Genomic DNA, 22,893 nt, shown 5'->3' with positions numbered 1-22,893 from the left:
CCCATTGAGGATGTATTGGGGAGGGGCACCGTCTTTTCACCAAGGGGCTATGAGAACCACAGACTCAATCTGTGATAATTTGGATAGAACAGCATTTAATACCCATTCAGAAATGTATTGGAATGTTATGCTTTTTAGGAAAATGCCAAGAAATGCTTTTCCAGTGATGGGCTAGGAGAAGTCAGTCATACAAGGGGGCTCTTTCAACACTATTCATATATTTATTGGCTGATAAAATACAAGTCATTTCCCCCTTGTCCTGGATTCTCTTCTTCACGTCAGTGAATCTAATGCATGGGAGCTAAGGCCTGGAGATATTATTCAGTGGCAGCCTTGCTTGGCAGAATCTATCATAGCTTCCCTGACCACCGCTGCTGTCACCTTGCCACGGAAGGTTGCTTTAGAAATCCAGAAAGGTCAGAATCAGTCTCTGAGATGCAGGTTGGTTGTCTTGGAGATTCAACTGTAATGATATTATTCTATTTGGGAACTAAATAAAGGAAATCTTCAGTCACATGTGTCCACTTTGAGCCATTTCCTCGAGTCAGGACATGTGGAAAGAACTTCAAATCGTAGCCTACATTGTTGGGAAATAGAATAGGAAAACGGAGTTGGAGGTTCTTGCCAAAGTGTCAGCCAAAAAAAAAAAAAAAAAACCCTACAAACTTCACTTTTCTGAGTCTATTTTCCTCTCTTCTAAATTAAAGATTATTCTCATACTCAGGAATTTTTTTTCAAACAAGCCTAAGTATCCCCAGCCTCCACACTTTCCAAAGTTTCCAGACTGCAAAAGGCAAGGGATGCTGTGGGAACCACTCCTGGCACTCCTGAGCTGGCTGCCTGTGCACAAAACATCCACGTTTGGATTACTTATTTACTTATGTATTTCTCTCTCCTCTCTCTCTCTCCTCTCTCTCCTCTCTCTCTCTCTCTCTCTCTGTGTGTGTGTGTGTGTGTTTCTCTCTGCCTCTCTGTCTCTGTATATCTCTCTTCCCCTCTTCCCCCACCCCCTCATGTAGGGGAGAGTGGAGGATACACAAGGGCTGTGTGTTCCCAGCACACATGTGGAAGTCAGAGGACAGCTTGCAGTAGTTGCTTCTCTTCCTGCCATGTGAGTCCTGGGGCTTCAACAGGACTGGTGACAAGCACCTTTACCTGCTGAGCCACTTTGGCAGCCCTGCAAACACTAAAGTTTGCTTTCAGGGCTGGAGTTTGATGTCATCTCTGCAAGACTATAGGCAAAGCTGGGTACCCAGGGTTTGCCCTTCTCTCGCTGAGTTTTGATGGTATGAATACATCTGAACTGCAGGGCCCAAGAATAACAAAACTAGAAGGGGCTTTAGTCCAGCCTGCTAAGTGTGTCCAAGTATGAGCAACAGGGCAAGGCTAGAACACGCTGCTGGCTTCTTGCTGAGAGAACGGCACTGGGTTCTGTTCTTTCCTATTATACAGCATCCTATCACCTTCACTGATTCTGCTGCACAAGCTTGCGTCTGTGTTCAGGTGTGGTTGCTTGTGTTCCTCCACCTCACCACAGCACTTTATTTTTGAGACAGAACCTCACTCTGCAGTCTAGGCTGCTCTAGAACTCATTTAGTCCAAACTGGCCTTGAACTCGAGAACTTGGGCTTCTGGGTGCACCATGGCTGCCCTGCTGTTTTCCTGTGTTACACCATAAGATCCACGAAGACAGGTGCTACCTATTTAGTTTGTCTTTGTAACCTCAGCACTACCACGTTCCTAGTTTGCAAAATGGAGGATGCATGGGTGGGGAGGTGGGTGGGACATGGGTAGATAGATGGATAGAAAACTCAGAAACGTATAGGAACAGGGAGGAAAATGTAGAGAGAAAAACTGGCTTGGGAAAACAATGTTGCCCAGGGTCCTATCTTAAAGAAGTGATGATAAATTCCTGAAGAAAAAAAATACAAACAGCCGGCCGGTGGTGGCACATGCCTTTAATCCCAGCACTCGGGAGGCAGAGGCAGGCAGATCTCTGTGAGTTCGAGGCCAGCCTGGTCTACAAGAGCTAGTTCCAGGACAGGTTCTAAAACAGTGAAACCCTATCTCAAACAAACAAAAAACAAACAAACAAAACTTGTAACCTAGAAGGAGCGTAGGCAAGCCCTGAGGAGTGTTGCTTTGGTCATTTCCCTCCCCTCCACTGTTCCCAAAGCTTCTAGGGCAAAAAGGCAGGTACGCTGTGGGAGCCGCTCCTTAACTGTTTTAGATAGCTTGTTCTGTCACTTCATGGAACCCAGCCAGCACAGAGGCAGCCTGAGACCCTGTAGCCTGTGATCACATTTCAGATCCTGCTGGCCCTGGCCCCTCATGTGTCACTAACAGGCCTCCCAACATTCAGATGCTACTTGGATTTGGTGACAGTATTGGATTTCTAGTCTGAGGCTTTTGTTTGTTTCCTTCATATTATTCATTATTTCTTTGAAGTATTGTTTTTCTATGTTTCTAAACCCAGGAAGGGTGACTGGAATCCATTTTGTAACTATGGCTACAGTCTCTTCTTTGCCCAAGGTGTTTCCATGGTGTCCAATCATAAAAAGCCAAAAGCTAACAGCATCGCCTTGACCAAACAAAGGTGTTCATGGTGTTCTTTTCAGTTCTTTATGGTGACCTAGAGAACTTTCCAGATGATAGGACCTGCCTGCGTCACAGGTAAAGACAGACGACCACACAGTCTCCTCTCTCTGAGTGGAAAGAACAATGACTGAGTTCCGAAGGCACTCACGACTCAGTTCTGAGGAATCAAGGAGGGAACTTACCAAGGGTATGGAGATCACAGAAGGACCTTGGTTTGGCTGAGGGCTTCTAGTGATGCTTTTAACAGTAACTATCCAAGGAAAAACAAAGACAGAAAGCTGAGGTCCCTGGGACCATCCACCTGCCAAACTGGGGGAGGGCGTTACAGAAACCCCATCGTTAGACAAGAGCCTTGACCCCAATCCCTACAGGCGAACAAAAAGTTTCAAACAAAGAGTAAGGCTATTCCCCGATGCTTGTGCCGTGGTGTCAAGGAGCCCCACAGATACGGGTCCTGCAGTGTGGTTATCTTCCTTCTTTCCAGCCCGCACCTACTTCCACTTAAGACTAAAGTGTTCCTTCAGTTGCTTCCCATGATGCCTTTGTCACTATGAGGAGGCTCTATCCTCCTCAGCCTGTGGACTGACCAACTGCCTTGGTACCTACGTGACCAGGCATCAAGAGGAGGGTCACATTTATTCATGACTCTACACCCCGGCTTGCTTACCTTCTCCTCTATTCCTCATTCCTCTGGCTTTTCCTTCCCTTGGGCAAACACTCATTATAAAGATGATCCCCAAATGAACAATCAGTATGCAAAGGCCCATAAGGGACAGTCTAGAAGAAATCACATCAGATATCAGGTCGTTTGGAAGGAAACCCCTTTTGGTTTTCTTCTCCCACCGTCACGCCCATCCCAGCCCCAGTAGCTCCTGACAGCTCCAGCCTGTAAAGAGTAACTCTGTCCTTGTGTGAGTAATTCATTCCTTGGATCGAATGGGCAGCTAACCAAGCTGGGCCAGTGAGTCCTTCCCCAGAAATGAAGTAGGGACGAGAAGTGGAAAAACTACAGTCTTCGGTCATTCTCTTGAATGGGGAGAAATAAACGGAGCAACTATAAATGGGTGAAACCTACTGTGTCAAAGAGAAAAAGAAAGATGGAGGGAAGGAGGAGGGCGGGAGAGAGAGGGAGATGGAAAGAGAGAAAATAATACACGCTGGAGGATGTAGCTCAGTTGGCGGAGTGCTTGTGAGCTGGGGGTGACAGCACACACCTGTATCCCATTGCTCAGGAGGAGGAAGCAGGGGGAACAAAGGTTTAAGTCTACCTAGGAACTTGGGGGGAACTTTTTAAGTCTCAAAACAAAACAAAAGAAACAGAGGCCTAGAGAGAAAGCTCAGAGGTTCAGTTCCCAGCACCCACACTGCAGCCCATGAGTATCTTTAGCTCCAGTTCCAGAGGATCGGACTCTCTTTTCTTGACTCCACAAGGTTCCATGCACAAACGTGTTGCACATATACATATACATGGATAAAACATTCATACACACAAAATAAAAATGAATCAGACCTTTTTAAAAAAGAAACTAGAATTAGCCGAGACTGACATGGAGAAGGAAGCAAACACACTCGAGATCATCAGATGGAAACAGCTATAGATGAAGATATAGTCCTAGTGAGTCCTTGGCTCCTCTTTTGCCTGCATGCCTGTCCTGTGTTTCAGACATGTATTCTCTCCCTCTGGGGGGTATAATGCCCCCTTTCAAAATTAAAATAACTAAGCCGGGCGGCAGTGGCACACGCCTTTAATCCCAGCACTCGAGAGGCAGAGGCAGGCAGACATCTGTGAGTTCAAGATCAGCCTGCTCTACAGAGCAAGTCCCAGAACAGCCAGGGCTACACAGAGAAAACCTGTCAAAAAAACAAAAACAACAACAACAAAAAAAACGAAAACAAAAAACAATTAAAGTAACCAGAAGCTATTTTCTGCTTTCAAACAGAAATAGTCATTTTTAAGAAACCAAACAATTACAAGTAAGATACTTTGTTTAGGCAGAGAAACAATACACAGATGAAAAGTAGAAGGTGTGAACTACTGTGTCGTGGTTCATCCCACCCATCCCATCCCATCCCACCCCACCCCTACCCCATCATCTCCTCAGATCCATACTCACTTGGATTCCTCTGCCTTTTGGATAGTTTTGGAAATTTTATAGCTCCGGGTCCTGTTCCCTGGAAGGTCTGAATCAGGAAGAAAGTGTTGAGAATAAAGACCATTTGGGGGCCCTTCCTTTGGCTCCAGCTGCACCCCACCCCGTCTTTCTCTTGCTCTCCAGAGAGGAAGTGCCTTGCTGGCTTTTCGCATAAGACAATGACAACACTATTGTAGTGACATGCCCTGGACAGGGAGCAAGTCTGGGGAGAGAAGTAAGGGCTGGAATCCAACTCACAGTGCGCTAGCTAAGTCATACACCCTGCTACTTGATCCTCTGCACTCAGAAGAAGGGACACCTTTCCCAGATTTGCACAAAGGCCCTGTGCAGTCTAAAAGCATTCATGGTTGGAGACCCAGACTAGGGTCACTCCCAAGGGAAAAAAGTCTTGATGTATCAAATAGCCACACCCATCCTTAGGGAATGAGTCAATCTGTGACATAGTTCCTCTGATAGATACCAACAACCCATCGGGGAGTCTCACATCATCTCCTCCATGTTTCTTTAAAGGAGCAAATTTAAACAAGACCCCTTTCTTCCTGAACTAAAAACTCAAGAAACTCTATAAAAAGACACATACAAAGTGAAATCACAGCCAGTGTGGATGTTACCCACTCAGTGGGATGCTAGCCGCATCAGTTACCAGTAGACTAAATGTGAGCAAGGCTCTTCCCAGCATGAGAACTGGAGAGGTGGTGTGGCTGTGAGGCTTCCCACAAGTCCTTCTGGTGGGGTTTCCTGTGGTCACTGCGCTCCAGCAACTGAAATCACATCACTTTTCTAAATGGGAACAACGGGAGAACAGCTAGAGCCTGGAAGGCAGGGGCTCACTGGTACTAAAGAGTTTTCCAGGCTCCGGAGAAGGGTCCTGAGAACACGAGAACACTGGGAGAGTCCGAGAGTTAGCTCCAGCTCAAATCCCAGTCTGGCTTAGGCAGACTTTACCCCCTGGTTCCTGTCCCTCCCAGGATCCTCCTGCATTCCACATGCGTAAAGATGGGTGCTGGCAAGTTTGACCGCTCTATTTAACTTATATTAATAACTAATTCTTTTAAGCTTTCCAGTTTCTCTTTGCGGCCTCAGTTACTTCTCAAGCCAATCTCCAAGGTTCTAGACCTGCAAGGCTGAGATTTCACTACAATCTCAAAGCCTTTACCATCAGGTCAAAGATCTCATGCCTATGAGACCTTCCAGAACCTTCCAAGGTCTGCGAGCCAGACTGTTGTGAAGAAAGGGAAGTTACAAGCACACCCAGGGCTCAGATGCGCTTCTTTCCTACGAAATTCTACCCAGCTCTCACCCCCCACCACAGAGTGGAATTGAGAGAGCTGGTTACCTCAAGTAATACAAGAGGAACTTGAGTTGGTGGCCTCTGCCTTCAGTGAGGTGGTTTTTGTGTCTTTATTTTGAGACAGGGTCTCACTTTATATAGCTCTGCCTCGTTTGGAACTCACTCGTAGACCAGGTGGCCTCGAACACCCAGAGATTCACCTGCCTCTGCCTTCTGAGTGTGGGGATTAAAGGTGTGCGCCACCAGACCTGGACCCTTTGGTGAGTTTTTACTGCCTCAACAAACACTTATTGTCCTTCAACCATCCCTTGCCAGTCTCTTTACCAGGTGGAAAACCACTGGCCCGGCTGTCTCTGCTGTCGGTTACAATCAGCTGTGTAAAGTCCATGACATCTCTGGCAAAGTTCCGTTGGATGCCACACCAGTACCAGCCTGTGTCCTCCTTGACCAGGTAGGACATAGTGATGATGAGTTGGCTTCCTGTGTCCTCCAGGGCCACACGGTTGGTGCTGTTAGGGGTAAAGGCGATAACGTTGCACGAGTCCCTGAAATAGCCTCGGCACCAGTACTTGGTGTGGTTCTTGTAGTGGGCATCATAGCTACAATTAGCAGAAACTGTATCCAGTTCAACACCTGTCTTCACCTTTTCATCCATGACCATGGTGTCTGTGAACACACAAGCACACACACATACACACAGAGTTCATTATTCTTGGAAACACACTGAACCCCCTGCTCTCCTGGAAGATGGTTAATTGAAATTTGGGTTTTGTCCATTTGAATTTGGTGACTAATATGAGTATCCTTCACATGTTGATCCCTTAGTCCCTATACAGAATGTGAGGTGACTGCATTTGGACACAAGACTTTTAAGAAGAAATTATTTAAAATTAGAAAATTAGGGTGGCTCGCTTTAAGAAAAATTTTTAAGGTTTTTTTGTTGTATTTTATGTGCATAGGTGTTTTTTCTGCATGTATATAAGTGCGGCACATGTATGTGAGTGCAACACATGTGTGTAAGTATATCACATGTATATAAGTGCACCACACGTATGCCTGGAGCCCAAGATCATAAAAACATGTCCAATCTCCTGGAACTGAAATTGTAGATGGTTGTAAGCTACCTGTTGAGCCATCTCTCCGGTCCCCATTATGATAGTTCTAAATTTAATATGACTGGTATTCTTATTTAAAAATTTAAAAACAGATGAAGTTAGACAAAATCATGTGAACACACAAGAAGGCAGCCATCTTCAAGGCAGAGAGAGTCCCCAGAATGACATCAACTCTGAAGAAACCTTTAATTTGAAGATCTGTGAGAGTTGATCTTGATGTGGGCTTGATTGGATTTGGGATGCCTAGATTAATCAAGCATATTTCTGGGTGCTTCTATGTGGGTGTTTCCAGAGAAAACTAGCTAAGGGGGAAAGACCTCCCCTAAACGTAGGCAGCCCCAATTCATGCGCTTAGAACCCATGACTGTTGGAGAAGTCTCTTCTACTAGCCTGAGAATGCGTGAGATGCAAGGAGCCTTGAAGAACTTGAGGTTTGTTTTGCCATCTAGCCCCTTAGCTCTGCCCCTAAAGGCAGCCACTAAAGGGAAGCGAAAGGTTAGGAGGCTCGCTCTGACTGTAAAGGACTAAAAAAAAGGGACCTGTGATTTTAGGGGCTGAGAGCTTGCCATGCAAGAGCAGTGTGGGCATCTTTATCATGTCAAGACGTTGTATAAAGAGGAAGTCACACATGCAACATCCGGCTTTACCGTAGCTGGGAAAATATCTGATCAGAAAGGAGAGATGAGACAGCAGAGCCCATCGCTCTCAGCCTTCCAAGTGTGTTCTGTGAAGAACCCACACCCACCCACCAAGAGGCTGCTTCCGATGTGTCTTACAGGAGATAACACATTCCTCCAAGTGTCAGTCTCCTCTCATCATAACCAGACAAGAGGATCTTGTGATCCTCAGTTCATAGACAAGGATGCTGACCCAGAGAGCTGCAGTTAGGTCTAAAGGGAGCGCAACTGGGAGGTGAGATAGCTTGGGGCAAGTCCCATTTCTGGGTGCCAGACTTAGGCAGAAAGCCTAAGCATGTCTGCCTAGATCCAGGCAGACATATGAGGGAGGAAAGGAGAAGAGAATGGGAATTGGGGTCATTCGGGGAGGAGGGGGGAAGTACCGCAGAGCTCCAATTTTAGTCAAGGGATACAAGTTCCCCACAACTCCTCTATCAGAGGTAAGGATCTAAGAATTCGTAATAGGACCAGTTAACAAGACATATTTTCACCTTCTCTTATCCCAAAAACAGCTGGGGTGCTTTAAACGGCTACACTGAGGGGGGGTTAAGTAGAGGAGAATAAAGCTGCCCCAGAAGGTTGTGGCTTAGAAGGCGATGTGTTCCTTACCGACATTTACCTGAAAAGAGGGTCAAGGAGAACATGACAACAAGCTCCATGGTGAGAAGGAAGCAAACTTCAGCTGTTAAGAACAGAGGATCTCAGGGATGCTGGATCTGCATGAGGGAAACATATGTTTAGATTTAAGGTGGTTTTAACCCACGTGAAGGGAGAACCGCCGGTTATTCTAAGCAGTGCCGTTGTGCAGAGCCAGCCGGGTTGTGTCCTGGGACACACCAGAGGGATATCACTCATAAATAAGATGTTGTCTTTGCATCAACTGCGAAAATCTGCGCTCCCAGCGCTGCCCAGAGCAGCAGGAGAACCTTGATTAAATCCACTTGGCGTACACACTTTACAGACACCCAGAAGAGGTATACACATCGCTACTAGAACATGTTCATGTGGGCAACTGTACCCTCTCTTGACATGTGTGGCTGTGCCTCTTGTCCCTCCATCATTCTGAGAGGCCCAGTTCATTTTCACATGGGAGGAATTCCAGCAAAGAAATCCTTAAGTAACTTGAGTCCCAAGCTACAGTGAAGACCTAGCGAGTGTGGTTAGAGGTGAAGCTCATGCCAGCTGCCAGAAGCACGTATGCCTGCAAGCCAGAATACATGAGTAGAGCAGTCAGCATCCAGGGCTGGGGATTCCAGACTCTGGAAAGCTTTTCTGAATAGAACTGGGACCCATCAAAGAGGCCTTTCCATGCGGCAGCAGCAGCAGCTTCTGATTCCTGACAGATGCATGCCTTCTGACCACTAGTTTTGCAAGTTCGAATTCTTGAACCACCCTAAATTCCCAAATTTAAACTGGGTGCTCCTTATCACACCCTAGAGCTAGCACTTCCTTCCGAGGGACAGATGGAGATGACTTTTCTATACTGTGCAATATCATCCTTTCCTGAGAAAAGGGGAGCCTCCCTTTAATTCACGGGAATTCAGCATACGCGCTCGCGCCAAGCTTGCACCACAATGGTTTTTTTTTGTTTTTGTTTTTGTTTTTGTTTTTTTTTTACTTACATTACATTATCTACTCCTCATTGGTGATCTCTGTCTCAACCAATAAAATGCGTTGGAGAAAAAGAAGGCTAGAAAGAAGGATCAATAGATTCAGTGAAGTTGAGTGAAATGTATTGGCTAATGACAACATATGAAACTCATTACGTTGCCGAGACAGTTGATGCTGTTCATTGTTCATTTTGTTTTAGGTATGTTAATGGTTTCGTCCCAGCCTATTCTAGTTAGCCTCTCTGTTGCTAGGGTCAAAAAAACTGGCCAAAAGCAACTAGGGGGAGAAAAGGGTTTATTTAAGCTTAGAGATTACAGTATGTTGTTGAGAAGAGCTGGGCAGGAGCTCAAGGCGTGCACTAAAGCAGAGAATACCTAGAAAAGCCACTTCTGGTCTTCTCTTCTTCCTAGCTTGATCAGCTACCTTCTTATATAGCCCAAGACCACATGCCCAAGGATGGCACCACCCACAGTGAACTGGACCCTGAAACATTAGCTGACAGTCAAGAAAATACCCTCAGCTGGGCAGTGGTGGCACCCACCTTTAATCCCAGCACTTGGGAGGCAGAGGCAGGCAGATCTCTGTGAGTTGGAGGCCAGCCTGGTCTACAAAGAGCTCGTTCCAGGATAGGCTCCAAAAGCTACAGAAAAACTCTGTCTCAAAAAAGAAAAAAAAAAAAGAGAGCGAAAGAAAGAAAGGGAACACAGATTTTGCTCACAAGACAATTTGATGGAACCAAGTCCTCAACTGAGATTTCTTACTCTCAGATATATCTAGGTTTATGTTGATAAAAAACTAACCAATCACACCTGTCAGGCATACCAGATGTCCTTTGATATAAATGATCTTATGTAGCCCATCTGAAGGTGAGTCTGGGCTGGCTTTCAGGATAAACAAAATTTGGCAGAAGTATGATGTGTGCCTTTGAAACACGGTCCAGCTTCTGCCCCAGTCTCTTGTACCTTGAGTGAGTCGGCCACCATTTATGAGGACTCAAGCAAGCAACAGAAAGACTTACGTGAAAAGAAAACACCTTGCCAACGTCACCTTATCACTAATGCCAGAGTCACCGTGGGAGTGGCCATGATCAAACTTTCAGGTGTCTGACCCGGTGATCTCATGCGATGTCATGAACATGAACAGTCCAAGAAGATGTTCCTGAATTCCTGACCCATACAGACCAGGAGCAGATAACAAAGGCTTGTTGTCTTAGGTTCTCCAGCAAATAATAATTCTAAGTTTTTAAAATACGGTCCTTAGCTCTGTCAATACTTATATGCAAAACTGATTCGTTTGTTCAGAGATGGCACAAAATGGCCAAAGAAAATGTCATTAGAAATAGAAAAGAAGAGAATATGGTAAATATCAGCAAACTGCCCAAGACAATGGAAAAGTTACTTTATAAATAATGAGAGTACTGGGTGAGGTGACACCCACTGCAATTCCAGAACTTCAGAGATGGAAGCAGGAGGATCATGAGTTCAGGTTCATCCTCTGTTAGATATCAAGCTCAAGGCCAGCCTGGAGTACATGAGATTCTGTCTCCCACTGAAGAATCAAATAAATAAAACAGATAAGAAGATGTGGTATGCAGATGCCGGTAGTCAGTGTTAGCTGATACCAGTACTCCTGTTCCTCTCTCTTAAGGATACAATTAATCTTTAGATTCAGGGAAGGAGAAAATACATAGGTATGGAGAATAAACCGAGCAATACTTTTTAGAACATTTTTTATAAGTTTTTATAGAGGAAATAACTTGAAGCCCCAAAGTCTAAGATAAACAAGGCAGGGTTAATAAATGCAACAAGAGAGACCATAAATTAATAAGTACTAAAACAGGATAATAGGTAAATCAGAGCTCATTCTTCTACTCATTCCACTTTATGACTTTTGATTCTGACAAAATGAAAAGTAGCACAATGAGGGCCCAGGAAGATGGTTCAGCCAGTATAGGTTTGACACCAGAACCCACATGGTAAATGGAGAGAACCAGCTCTACAAAGCTGTCCTCTGACCTCCACATGAGTGCTGTCGCATATGCCCCTTCACACACACACACACACACACACATTGACTAATAATATACATTGTTTAAGAAACAAAAGGACTCTGACATAAATGTTATTAGTCCCTTGTTACAAATGAGAGCAGACACAGGAGTTTAAGGGGTCCAAGTTCACTGAGTCAGTAGAGTAGAGTCAGTGTGATCTGATGTGAAATCTATCTGGTTTGGAAAATAACAGCAATAAAACCTCTTTCCATTGTGTTATATCTCCTCTCTCTCTCTCTCTCTCTCTCTCACACACACACACACACACACACAGAGAGAGAGAGAGAGAGAGAGAGAGAGAGAGAGAGAGAGAGAGAGCAATAATCCTGCAAAACTGTAGGGCACTTTAGAGTTAGCCAAGAGAATTACATGCACACTGTTGTCTGAGGAAGCCAGCTTTCTCACTCCTCTCCTACCCAGCTATCGTGGTTAGCAGAAGGATTTCTCTTGAAAACATGCCTGGAAATTATGCAGATGAATGATGATTATCAGCATAAGATTCTGATCGACAACCTGCAGCACGCTGCCCAGGAAAGCAGCCAATCACCCACAATAAGCAGCAGACCAGCCTGCAGTCAGAGGGACTTTTAGGGAGTCGGATTATTATCTCTAACAACAGTCTCCGGAAGTCAGGCACTAACTGCTCACATATATCCTCAAATCACCAAGACTTGTAGAGTAAGCGGTGGCTTCCTCTATTGTGGTTCTCATTGCAGTTTAGAACCAAGCAGATGTGCTCCCTGTTCAGAGGCGTCTGGATGTCCCGGTGCCTCATCCTCCAAGCTGTTCAGAAGCATCTAAATGTCCCACACCCTCCAACAAGGGCACAGCTCAAGGTCCTCCCCCCAGTTCTGCTTTAAAAAACTTAATGTATTGAAATGGCCCCAACACCTTGGGCTCCTACATCATCAAATTGAAGATCAACTCCATGTACACTGTAGAATCACACTTACCACTTAATCTGTCAGCTACCACCAAAGTTAATGGACCAACTGCCCAACTGACCTTCCAGCAATAGGCTTACCACCTAACCAATTAAACACATTTTCTTTGCAGTGTTGCCAAGACTCAGTAAAAGCTCTCCACCTGCCCCCGTGGCAGAGCCACTTGCAGTCTGCAGATGCTCTGTTCATGAGTCCTCGAATACTCAAGACAAACTTGTTAAAATTTCAGTGTGTTGGGCAGGAAAGATGGCTCAATGGTTAAGAGCACTAGCTGCTCTTCCAGAGTCATGAGTTCAATTCCCAGCAATCACACAGCAGCTCACGACCATCTAATGGGGTCTGATGCCCTCTTCTGGCATGCAAGCATACATGCAGATAGAATACTGATACATAAAATACATTTTAAAAAAATTCAGTATGGGCCGGATGGTGATCCTAGCACTTGGGAGGCAGAGGCAGAGGCAGGCAGATCTCTGCGAGTTCTAGGCCAACCTGGTCTACAAGAGCTAGTTCCAGGATAGGCTCCAAAGCTACAGAGAAACCCTGTCTCAAAAAAATCTTTTTTCAGTGTGTTTTATTTATTTTTTTATAGGAGAGAATGGTGCTCTTACACAGTCTGTTCTCTTGCTCTCCTGCCTCAGGCTACTGAGTGCCTCTGATTACAGGTGGGCACCGCTACACCTGGCCTCTGAGTCTCTCTTAAACACCACACAAAGCTTGCCTACTCTTCTGGGGGAGGGCCAAGCGCTACAGCAAGTTCAGAATAAACTAGGTGTGGTAGCTCGTGCCTATAATCCTAGTACTGGGGAGCCTGAGGCAGGAGGACTACCATGAGTTCTAATAATAGATTAGGCTACATAGTGAACTTCAGTCTTATCTGAGCTGCAGAATCTCTAACACACACACACACAGAGAGAGAGAGAGAGAGAGAGAGAGAGAGAGAGAGAGAGAATAAAACAGCCATTTGGTGACATTTGGTAGGCTAGTCTCTATTTCTACTTGATTTATTTTTTTAAAAAAAATCCAAGTAATAAAGTTATGTACTTGGTTGGCATCTACATTTGTTCAGTGTCTTCACAGGGAAGAGGAGAAAGCCATCTCTGAATTTGTCTGGGCGTCTCTGTACCTTTTCCATTTAGATAAAAAGCCCTAGTTAGCTTTCTGGTTTTACTGAGAGGGTGTTGGCAGAGGCAGACTTCATGGGAAGATCCCTGCCACACTCATCTCCAAACCTGAAACCAGGGTGGGTCTCTACTTACTTGTAGCCAATGTTTTCTTTTTTTTTTTTTACATTTGACTTCTTTATTTATTTTTTGGAGAGTTTCACATCATGCACCCCAATTCCACCCACCTCCTGGTCACCCCCATATCTCTCACCCTTGCAGCACCTCCCCCTCCACATTAAAACCTCTTTCTTTCTTGACTCTCCAGCACCTCGTCCAGCACCTCGTCATTCACGCTGCTGCCATTGGGGACCTTGGAGTGTTTGTTATACAGTATAACCCTTTTGTCCTATCAGCCTTACTAGTAAATGTTCACTGCAATGAGCCACTGGTCTGGTTCAAGGCCTCTGGTGTCTGGTACACCATCGTCACTGGATCCTCACCGGAACTCCTCTGGGAGGGCTATCCTGCAGCTGCTCCAAGTTGTAGAGATCCTGAAGGTGTTGTTCCCCAGCACCAGTCCCTTCACAAGCTCTGGCAAGTCCTAGATGGGCTAGATGGTGTGGGCCAGCCCAAGGCCTGGCTGTGGGCCTGGGTGGTCAGCTGGTCAGCTCAGGACTCTGGGGCCACCTGCCTCAGGCGAAGGGTCAGAGTCAGCTCCCCTACATCCATTCCCTCAGGGTTGGTTCACCCTCTGGTGAGGAGTGGGGCCGGCTCTCCGGATTGCAGGGGCCGGCTCTCCGGATTGCAGGGGCCGGCTCTCCGGATTGCAGGGGCCGGCTCTCCGGATTGCAGGGGCCGGCTCTCCGGATTGCAGGGGCCGGCTCTCCGGATTGCAGGGGCCGGCTCTCCGGATTGCAGGGGCCGGCTCTCCGGATTGCAGGGGCCGGCTCTCCGGATTGCAGGGGCCGGCTCTCCGGATTGCAGGGGCCAGCTCTCCGGATTGCAGGGGCCGGCTCTCCGGATTGCAGGGGCCGGCTCTCCGGATTGCAGGGGCCAGCTCTCTGGATTGCAGGGGCCAGCTCTCTGGATTGCAGGGGCCGGCTCTCCGGATTGCAGGGGCCAGCTCTCTGGATTGCAGGGGCCAGCTCTCCGGATTGCAGGGGCCGGCTCTCCGGATTGCAGGGGCCAGCTCTCTGGATTGCAGGGGCCAGCTCTCTGGATTGCAGGGGCCAGCTCTCCTGCAGGCCTCAGAGCCAGCTCTCTTGCTGCAGTGTCCCATGAGAGGTAAGGCCAGCTTTCCCTGGGCCAGCAAAGGGTAGGCCGGCTCAGCATGGCCCTGTGATTTTATCTCTATTGGTTCCTAAGGCCCCCTGAGGTAACACAGGCCACAGACATCAACACAGACCCCAACTGCAGCTGAACCACGGACCCAGACATGGCTCTCCCAGTAGAGGCCTCAGGTTGCAGCCCCAATCCTGGGCTCCTATGTGAGCTTTGGGGGCAATGTGGAACTCAGACAGATCCCAACTCGGTAGGGCCACAAACCCAGACATGGCCCTTGGTCTGGATGTCACCAATTCTCAAGGTGGCAGTTCAGGTCACGAAGATTGGCATGGTCCCAGAGGTAGTGTGGCCCTGGGACACCGACATCACCTTAGACCTCTGATGTCTGCACAGCCTTCAGTGGTTAACAGGAACCTCGGTCATCAGCACAGACCCTGGCTGCAGTAGGACCACAGACCCTGATATGACCTCAGCTGCAGCTCTGCCTGGGATGTCACCATGGCATTGAGTAGCAGCACAGGCCCCCTAGATCTGCGTGCATCAAGGCCCTTGGACACTAACCTGGGCTTAGGTCACTGACCTGACCCTGGGCATCCTTATGGCCCTCAGTGGCAACAGGAGCCATATATGTCAATCCAGACCCTGGCCATTATAGGATCATGGACCCAGACAAGGCCGTTGGCAGCACATGGTAACCACAGACACTCAGCTCAGGATGTTGCCAAAGTTTTGGGTTCACCTTATTCTTGGCTTCATGCTAAAAGGGTATCTTCACACGTCAAGGCTTCAGCTTCTGACTTTGCCTTTAGCTTCTTCCGAGCTGGAACAGTCCTGTATCTCAGGATATTCCCACTTGGCAAAAATGAGACAGCCCAGCTCCCAGCAAGCCACCAGTGACAATCAGAGGGACAAAGAAGTAAAGTAAAAGCAGTTCTCAAACTTCCTAGCCATGACCTAACGATACCTACAGGCCCAGCCCAGATTGCTCTTCAGTTTTGAAGGAAGTGTTCACTTTAAATTTTCTTTTAAAAAGGGGAGACTGAGTGTTGTTACAACAGAGTGAAGATGATCAGGAAACCAAGAATCTACAGCACTTCCCCCTTACTGTCCAGCTAACTGGACAGAGGTTGTGAAGCCTTACAGCAAACCCAGGGCCTCTTCCTGGAGGCAGACGCAAACCAAACCAGAGATTCAGTAAGGGGAAGCCTTGAATGCTTGACTCTTCTGGGGCAACAGGAGGAGAATGAGGGGCTTCTGCTGAAATGATAGCTCTGGGCTGGCATTAGGATCCAGACAAACTTCAGGGATAGCTATGGTCTAATTCCACTTTCGGGTCCCCGCTTCTCTTTGCTTAGTTAGAACTGTCATCTTGAGGCTCTCATCAAACCAACACTTTATCTTGGGAATGAAACTCTACGGGGAGCTTCAGATTTGGACAGGAAAATCAAGGGTGGGCACTGTCTGGAGCTGCGGGGCTCAGATGATGTGGCTGACCCTGTCCAGCACCCATCCTGATGAACCAGAGGATGGGGTTAGCGGCCAAGGAAGGAGCCACAGGGGCACTGTGATGATCAACCTTCTCTCATTTTCCTCCCTGCTCAATCCCAAGGTCTCACCATGTAGCCCTGGTTGGCCTAGTACTTCATATGCAGACAAGGCTGGCCTTGGACTCCCAGAGTTCTCTGCTTCACCCCCCCACCCGCACCTGGCGTGTCCATGCTTGGTCAGTGGTCAACCTGTTTTCCAAACTGAAGAGACAATGTGACCAGCTGCCTTACATCCACACCATCATGCCTTACCTACCATGATCGACTGCACCCTCACACGGAGATAAAAATAATTGTTTTACCCACTTCAGCTTCAGAGTCTAACGGGCACCTAAGATCTCAGTGCCTAGAAAATGATTGGCAGGACTAGGGAGAGTTTAATACACAAGTACACACACACACACACACACACACACAAAACTGGACACTAAGGCCTATGGTCATAATCATAGCCCTTGGGAAGCCGAGGTAGGCTGATACCTGGGCCTTGCTGACCTACAGTAACTGTTGAGCCTCGAGCTAGTAAGGGAATTTATTTCAAAAAGTAAGGAGGTTAATAGCACTTGAGGAAAAAGGATATCTGAGTTTGTCCTCTGGTCTCCATATGCAAAATTTTGTGTACACCCACCCCCTGCCCCAAGACATGCACCTTCACACCCAGTAACATGCACACACACAAAAGTGATGGGAGCTTTCAGTTGTCTCTTTTTGCCTTATAGCCAGTGTCAGAATTATAACAGGCACCTAAACATTGTTTTTGCTAAAAAGAGGGGACTCTTCATTTGGGATTATAAATAACTAGGAGCCTGGTACTCTGCCTTCATTTTTGGTAAGCAAGATTTGGGCAATCTGCTTACCTTTGCGTATGGACTTTTTTTTTTGTTTTGTTTTGTTTTGTTTTGTTTATTTTATTTTATTTTTTGGTTTTTCAAGACAGGGTTTCTCTGTAGCTTTGGAGCCTGTCCTGGAACTAGCTCTTGTAGACCAGGCTGGCCTTGAACTCACAAAGATCCACCTGCCTCTGCCTCTCTGCTGGAATTAAAGGCGTGCGCCACCACCGCCCGGTGTGTATGGACTGTTAATTACTCTCAAGGAGTGTGTGGCGGTTTGGATTAGGAATGTTTCCCCATAGGCTCAGGCATTTAAACACTTGATCTTCTCTCTCTCGGGGGCATTGTTTTGAGAGGGTATGGAAAGATGCAGCCTTATAGAGAGGAGCATGGTGCTGACGACAGACTTGAGAGTCTAAAGCCTTCTAAACAGTTCACTCTGTTTCCCGCTTATGGACGAGCTACATCGCCATGCCTGCCCCTTGATGCTATGCCACCTCCCCACCATCACAGCCTCTTATCCCTCTGGAACCAGAAGCCCAAATTAGCTCTTCCCTCTCTGCTGTCTTGGTCATGACACTTTGTGATAGCAACAGAGAAGTAACCAAAATAGAGCCGCTGTGTAAAATCTAGATACCCAACTTTCACTCCCCCTTCCAGGCTGAAATCACAAAGCCATGGGTTAACATCTCAGTGCCAGCTTCCTTAAATGTCCTGTTCCAGACTTAAACATCTCCAGTGGTCCTAAACCCCCAGTTGCCTTGGATTCCAAGAACATCAGAGCCGCGCATGGCAGACAACCTTCCAGAGAGGACAATCACCTATGGTGAGGCTGCACCTTGGAACAGTTGTTCCAGGAAGCGAGCAGGACCAATGCCGAGAGCAGTCACCTGTGGCTCCAAACCCCAAAGGATCCCAGCCAAGAGCTGTACAACAGTTGGCCATCGTCTTTTATTTGCCTAAATACACCCACACAGATCAGCTTAGCCAGTCAAGCCCTCTTTAAACTCAGCCCACTCCCTCTGTTCTCAGTGTCTTAGGAATCTTTCCAAGCAGATTCTGTACATCCAGCTTAGCTAGAATTTTTCCTCAGTAAGTTGAGACACCCTCGAGATCCCATTTCTTCTTGTGTCTGGGAAGGAAGAACACAGCACGTGATGCATGGTCTTCATGTCAGGCTCCCGCAGAACTGAGCAAGAAAATAACTGAAGCAGAGACCCGGAGGAGTGGAACTGTGTGGCCACCAGTCAGCTGATCCCACGGCAGTGGAAGGAAACAGGAAGGTATGATAAGGCCTATGGGGCTCGCTGGTGCTGTCCGTGAAGGCTGTAAGATGGCTTATGTGTCAGTAGTCTGTTCAGAGTTGGAGTCCAAGGAAACTGAGCTCTGACAGACCCTAAAAGTTTTGAGAATCACAAGGTAGGTTTCCTTGAACTTTTTTATTTTACAAGCGTAGACAATAGGGTTCATCATTGAGTTCGCGTGGGACAACAAGATGCCCAGGCACCTTGCTACCTCTGGTATATTAACTTTAAAGTAGGAAACAAAGTTGATGATGGACAGCGGCAGCCAACACAAAGCAAACAAGAAGAGAACCAGGAACAGGGACTTGGCTGTCTTGAACTCCCGTCCGTAGAATGCGCGTGTCTCTCGGAAGCCAGATAAGTTCTGGCTGAGTTTCTTGCGGAGGATGTAGAAGATGTCCAGATAGATGGCGCACATGACAAGGAGGGGGATGAGGATCCAGGTGATGAAACTGAAGAAGGCCATGTAATCCAGAGACACGACCGAACGGAAATGGCACAAAAGGGTGGTGATATTTTGGGAGGGCCCTGAGAGCACTTTTTCATTCCAGCCAAACATAGGGGTCAGTCCCACCAGGAAAGATACTACCCAGCAAAGGCCCAGGGAGAGCCATATTCTTCTTTGAGTGGTGACTGCCCTGTATCTGTTTGAATGGAAAAAAAAAAGTTGGTGAGTTCACAGAAACAGGAAACAACTAGCTGGGAAAATGGAGGAAAAGATAATAAGCTTTCCAATTCCCTCATCTTCTGCTGAAAGATGAAATACCCACAGTGTTAGGTGACATTAAAAAAAAAAACTAGAATGATCAGCAATATGTTTCTAAGAATCAGGTGCCTACATGCCTCCGCTCAATTGTGGCTCCAAGAATTTTTTTTTCCATATTTATTTTGTGTATATGAATGTTTTGCTTGCATGTGTGTCTATGTACCACGTGTATGCCTGGTGGTCAGGGTAGTCAGAAGAAGGCACTGGATCTCCTGGAACTGGAGTTACGGACAGTGCTGGGTGCTGGGAATGGAATCCAAGTCCTCTCTAAGAACAGCAAGTGCTTTTCTCTATTGAGCCAGCTGTCCAGCACTTCTCTGTCCTGCAATGTAAGCATTACCTAAGTTTTTGGATCCCAGAGCTGATGAGAATCTCCCCAAAGCTTGCTGGTGTGCTGCACTCTGCACTGTTTGGACTGGCTATGGAATTGGAGCTCACAAGTTACACTGCCCCTCCACGCTTCTCTCTACCTGTACCCGCCCCATCTTTCGCATGGGCATCGATGCTGCTCTTTGAGTTAATCAGTGTTTTCTTTTCTTTTCTTTTTTTTTTTTTTTTAGTGTTTTCTTAAGGTTATGCTCAAGTGCTTATAGTTTCATCCTGGGGAGGCAGAATTTCTCCTTAAATCATCCTTCCTAAATGGCCTCAAACAGACTACAAAAGAAAGAAAGTAAGACTCACCTCAACTATCCGCAAAGCAAACTAGAGAGATTTTATGACAATCTCTATTTTACTGGTGACAGTGGTGTAGCTACCATTTATTGAACACAGACTCTGTAGCAGGATTTTTCTGAGAACTTTGCATTTATTAACTTTAGTGGCTTTGCCTTATAAAGATGAAATTATCATCTTCATTTTAGATTTTAGATTTGAAAACAGCGTTAGGTAACATACAGCAGCCAGAGGTGGTACAACTGAAAGTCTGGTTCAGATGCACAGCTACTCAGAGACGTGGAGACTGAAGCAGAGAAAGCTAAATAACTTGCCCAACGCCAGATAACAAGACCAGGGAGAAGACCCCAGACTCATTTTCGCCTCCGGCTTCTTTGTAGTTTCCTCATGCTCTTTCCCCAAGAGGAGCCGGAAAGAAACCAGGAAATGTGATTTCTCATTGGCTGCCTGCTCTCTCTGCAAGGTCATAGGAAGCTGCTGCCATTTTGCACAGCATTTTTACACATATTCCAAAACTATCTTTGTCTAAGAAGTGCTTTAGACATCATTAAAAAAAGATGAAAAGGAAAATATATATACATTTTTTTTTTACATTCCTTGAGGCAGAGTTTCACTGTGTAGCCCTGACTGTCTTGTAACTCACTCTGTAGACCAGGCTGGCCTCAAAGTTACAGAGATCTGCCTGTCTCTGCCTCCTGAGTGCTAGGATTAAAGGTGTGTGTCACCACCACCGGCAATGGATATGCATTTTTAGAACCTTTTTTTTTCAATATCTGGACAGAGACAGAAGCAACGTTAAAATCTAACCTATATCTGCAAGACCACCCAGCCAGCTGCTTATCTCTTCTTACACCCATCTTTCTACTTCTCCTAAAACAAGATAGTCTATCTACTAAGGCTCTATTATCTTGAAAAATTGAGATCAGATTTTTAAAAACTGAAAATACATCAGGCTTTCGTCATCTTTGGCTATCTTGGACAGGAGTAGACAGCCATGCTCAACGGAGAAGGGCTCAGAGTGCCCGTTTCCTATTCCTGAATCCCAGCTCTTCATGCCTAACCTCTTCACAAACTGTATGGTGCAAAGACATTTGCTGCCCTTTGTAAACATCAAGGGCCAGTTTGGGTTCATTTCTACTGAACAGGTCTAGAAGACAAACTTGATAGCTCTACTTTCCTGCCCCCCCTTCACACACACACACACACACACACACACACAGCTGCCCCACCCTTCTTCAAGCAGGTTACCTGACTGTCAGCTTGACCCGCAGGTAACGGTCTACAGCGATGGCCAGCAAGGACATAATGGAGGCGTGGGTGAAGATCAGAATCACGCAGGCCATGAAAAGGCAGGTATAGAAGTACATCTTCACTTCCAGGCTGACAGCAATAGCCAAAGGCATGACCAGTATCCCAACGGCAATGTCAGCTAGCGCTAGGGAGACTATGAAATAGAAGGTGGTGGTCCTCAGACTGGGGTTCAGCTTGACCACCCAGATGACCAGCATGTTGCCCACGACAGCGCAGAGCCCGATGATAACCTCCATGGAGATGTAGGTGATTTTCAACCACGACATTGCTGTGGTGTTGTCAGGTGTCATGCTGTCTCGGAGACGCTGTGGGTTTGTTAGCAGGGCACGGATGGGACAGAGGACCTAGCTCTTGCCGGACATCTGCCCGTAAGTCCACATGCAGCAGCCGGTGAGAACTCACAGTTCGCTCAATCCATCCAGGGTGATGCTCTCTTGGACCATCAGCTTCAGCCGCGCATCCCTGGTCTCCCAGGAACCTGGAGGACACGGTTCTGTGCAGCTAAATCTGAAAGTGCTACCCTTCTTACTTCCCCAGACACGGTCAAGGCTTCTGCCTTCCCCCCTGCTCCGCCCCCAGAGGGCTTTTCAAGCTCCATCAAGATAAGCGCCCCTCTTTAAAGAAGTGAGATAGGCCATGAGGAAGTAGGGGGCCAGGAACCCTCAGGGGGAAAAAATGATGGGAGAAGCAGAGAAGGTTGGCACCAGTCGCGTGCAGACAGTCCAAAGAGAAGATGCCAGCTGGGGTCTGGTAGTGAAAGTTGATACTCTTAGCTACATGGAAGTCTAAGGCAGGGAGATCATAGGTTCAATGCCTGTCTGTTACAGTGTGGATTTAAGGCCAGCCTAAGTAACTCAACAGACATTTCTCAAAAAAAAAAATCTCAAGTGGGGCCATGGGGAGCTAGAGATTTATCTTAGTAGTAGAATGATTGTTTGGCATGTATCAGAGCCTGTGTACCACCCCATCACAACAGACATACATCACAGACACACACACACACACACACACACACACACACGGGGTGCAGAGTGGAATCAGGGACCAGATGAGTGTAGGGATAGGATTGGGTAGAAGAAGAAATGGAAACACCAAATAGGTAATATTTCCACACTCTGCCTACTTAGCACAAAGTGACAAAGGACTTTCTTGTGACAAGGAAAGTGGTGGCAGTGCATGCCTTTAATTCCAGCACTGGGGAGTCAGAGGCAGACAGACACCGTGAGTTTGAGGCCATCCAGGTCTACCTAAAGCTCATGTCAGTCAAGGACAGAATCAAAACAATGTACACACACACACACCTCTCTGTGTTTGTATATATGTTTTTGTGTGTATGCACAGATGTGTGCAGGTGCCCATGGAGGCTGGAAGAGGGTATTAGTTTCCCCTCAGTAATAGCAGCAGGCAGATTTAAACCACTGAATCATCTCTCCAGCCCCAATGCTTAATTGGGTTGGTTTTTGTTGTTGTTTGGTTTGGTTTGGTTTTTGCTTTGGCTTTTGTTGTCATTGTTTTGAAGGTTTCATTAGCCTCCCTTGTGGCTGTCATCTTACTTCTGCTCTGTTTTCTTTGTCTCTCCTTCACTGGAGAAAGTTACTGAGAGCAATTTCTACCAAGTGGCAAGAAAAATATCT

At 46.7% G+C, this 22,893-nt stretch overlaps 1 protein-coding gene across 1 annotated transcript; it reads right to left on the bottom strand.

The window, feature by feature from the left end:
• Positions 1-2,937: 2,937 nt before the first annotated feature.
• On the bottom strand, positions 2,938-21,549 carry LOC130889330 (melatonin-related receptor-like). The gene is given in 8 exon segments (XM_057792982.1): positions 2,938-2,963; positions 3,266-3,375; positions 4,713-4,779; positions 6,355-6,708; positions 8,444-8,453; positions 14,294-14,905; positions 18,557-19,205; positions 21,197-21,549. Coding segments are annotated over 8 exon segments (2,181 nt in total).
• Positions 21,550-22,893: the final 1,344 nt, after the last annotated feature.

The sequence above is a fragment of the Chionomys nivalis genome, chromosome 18 (genome assembly GCF_950005125.1).
Source record: "Chionomys nivalis chromosome 18, mChiNiv1.1, whole genome shotgun sequence".
Classification (NCBI taxonomy): Eukaryota; Metazoa; Chordata; class Mammalia; order Rodentia; family Cricetidae; genus Chionomys; species Chionomys nivalis.
The sequence above is the reverse complement of the archived record's forward strand: the minus strand, read 5'-3'. Positions and strand labels throughout refer to the sequence as shown.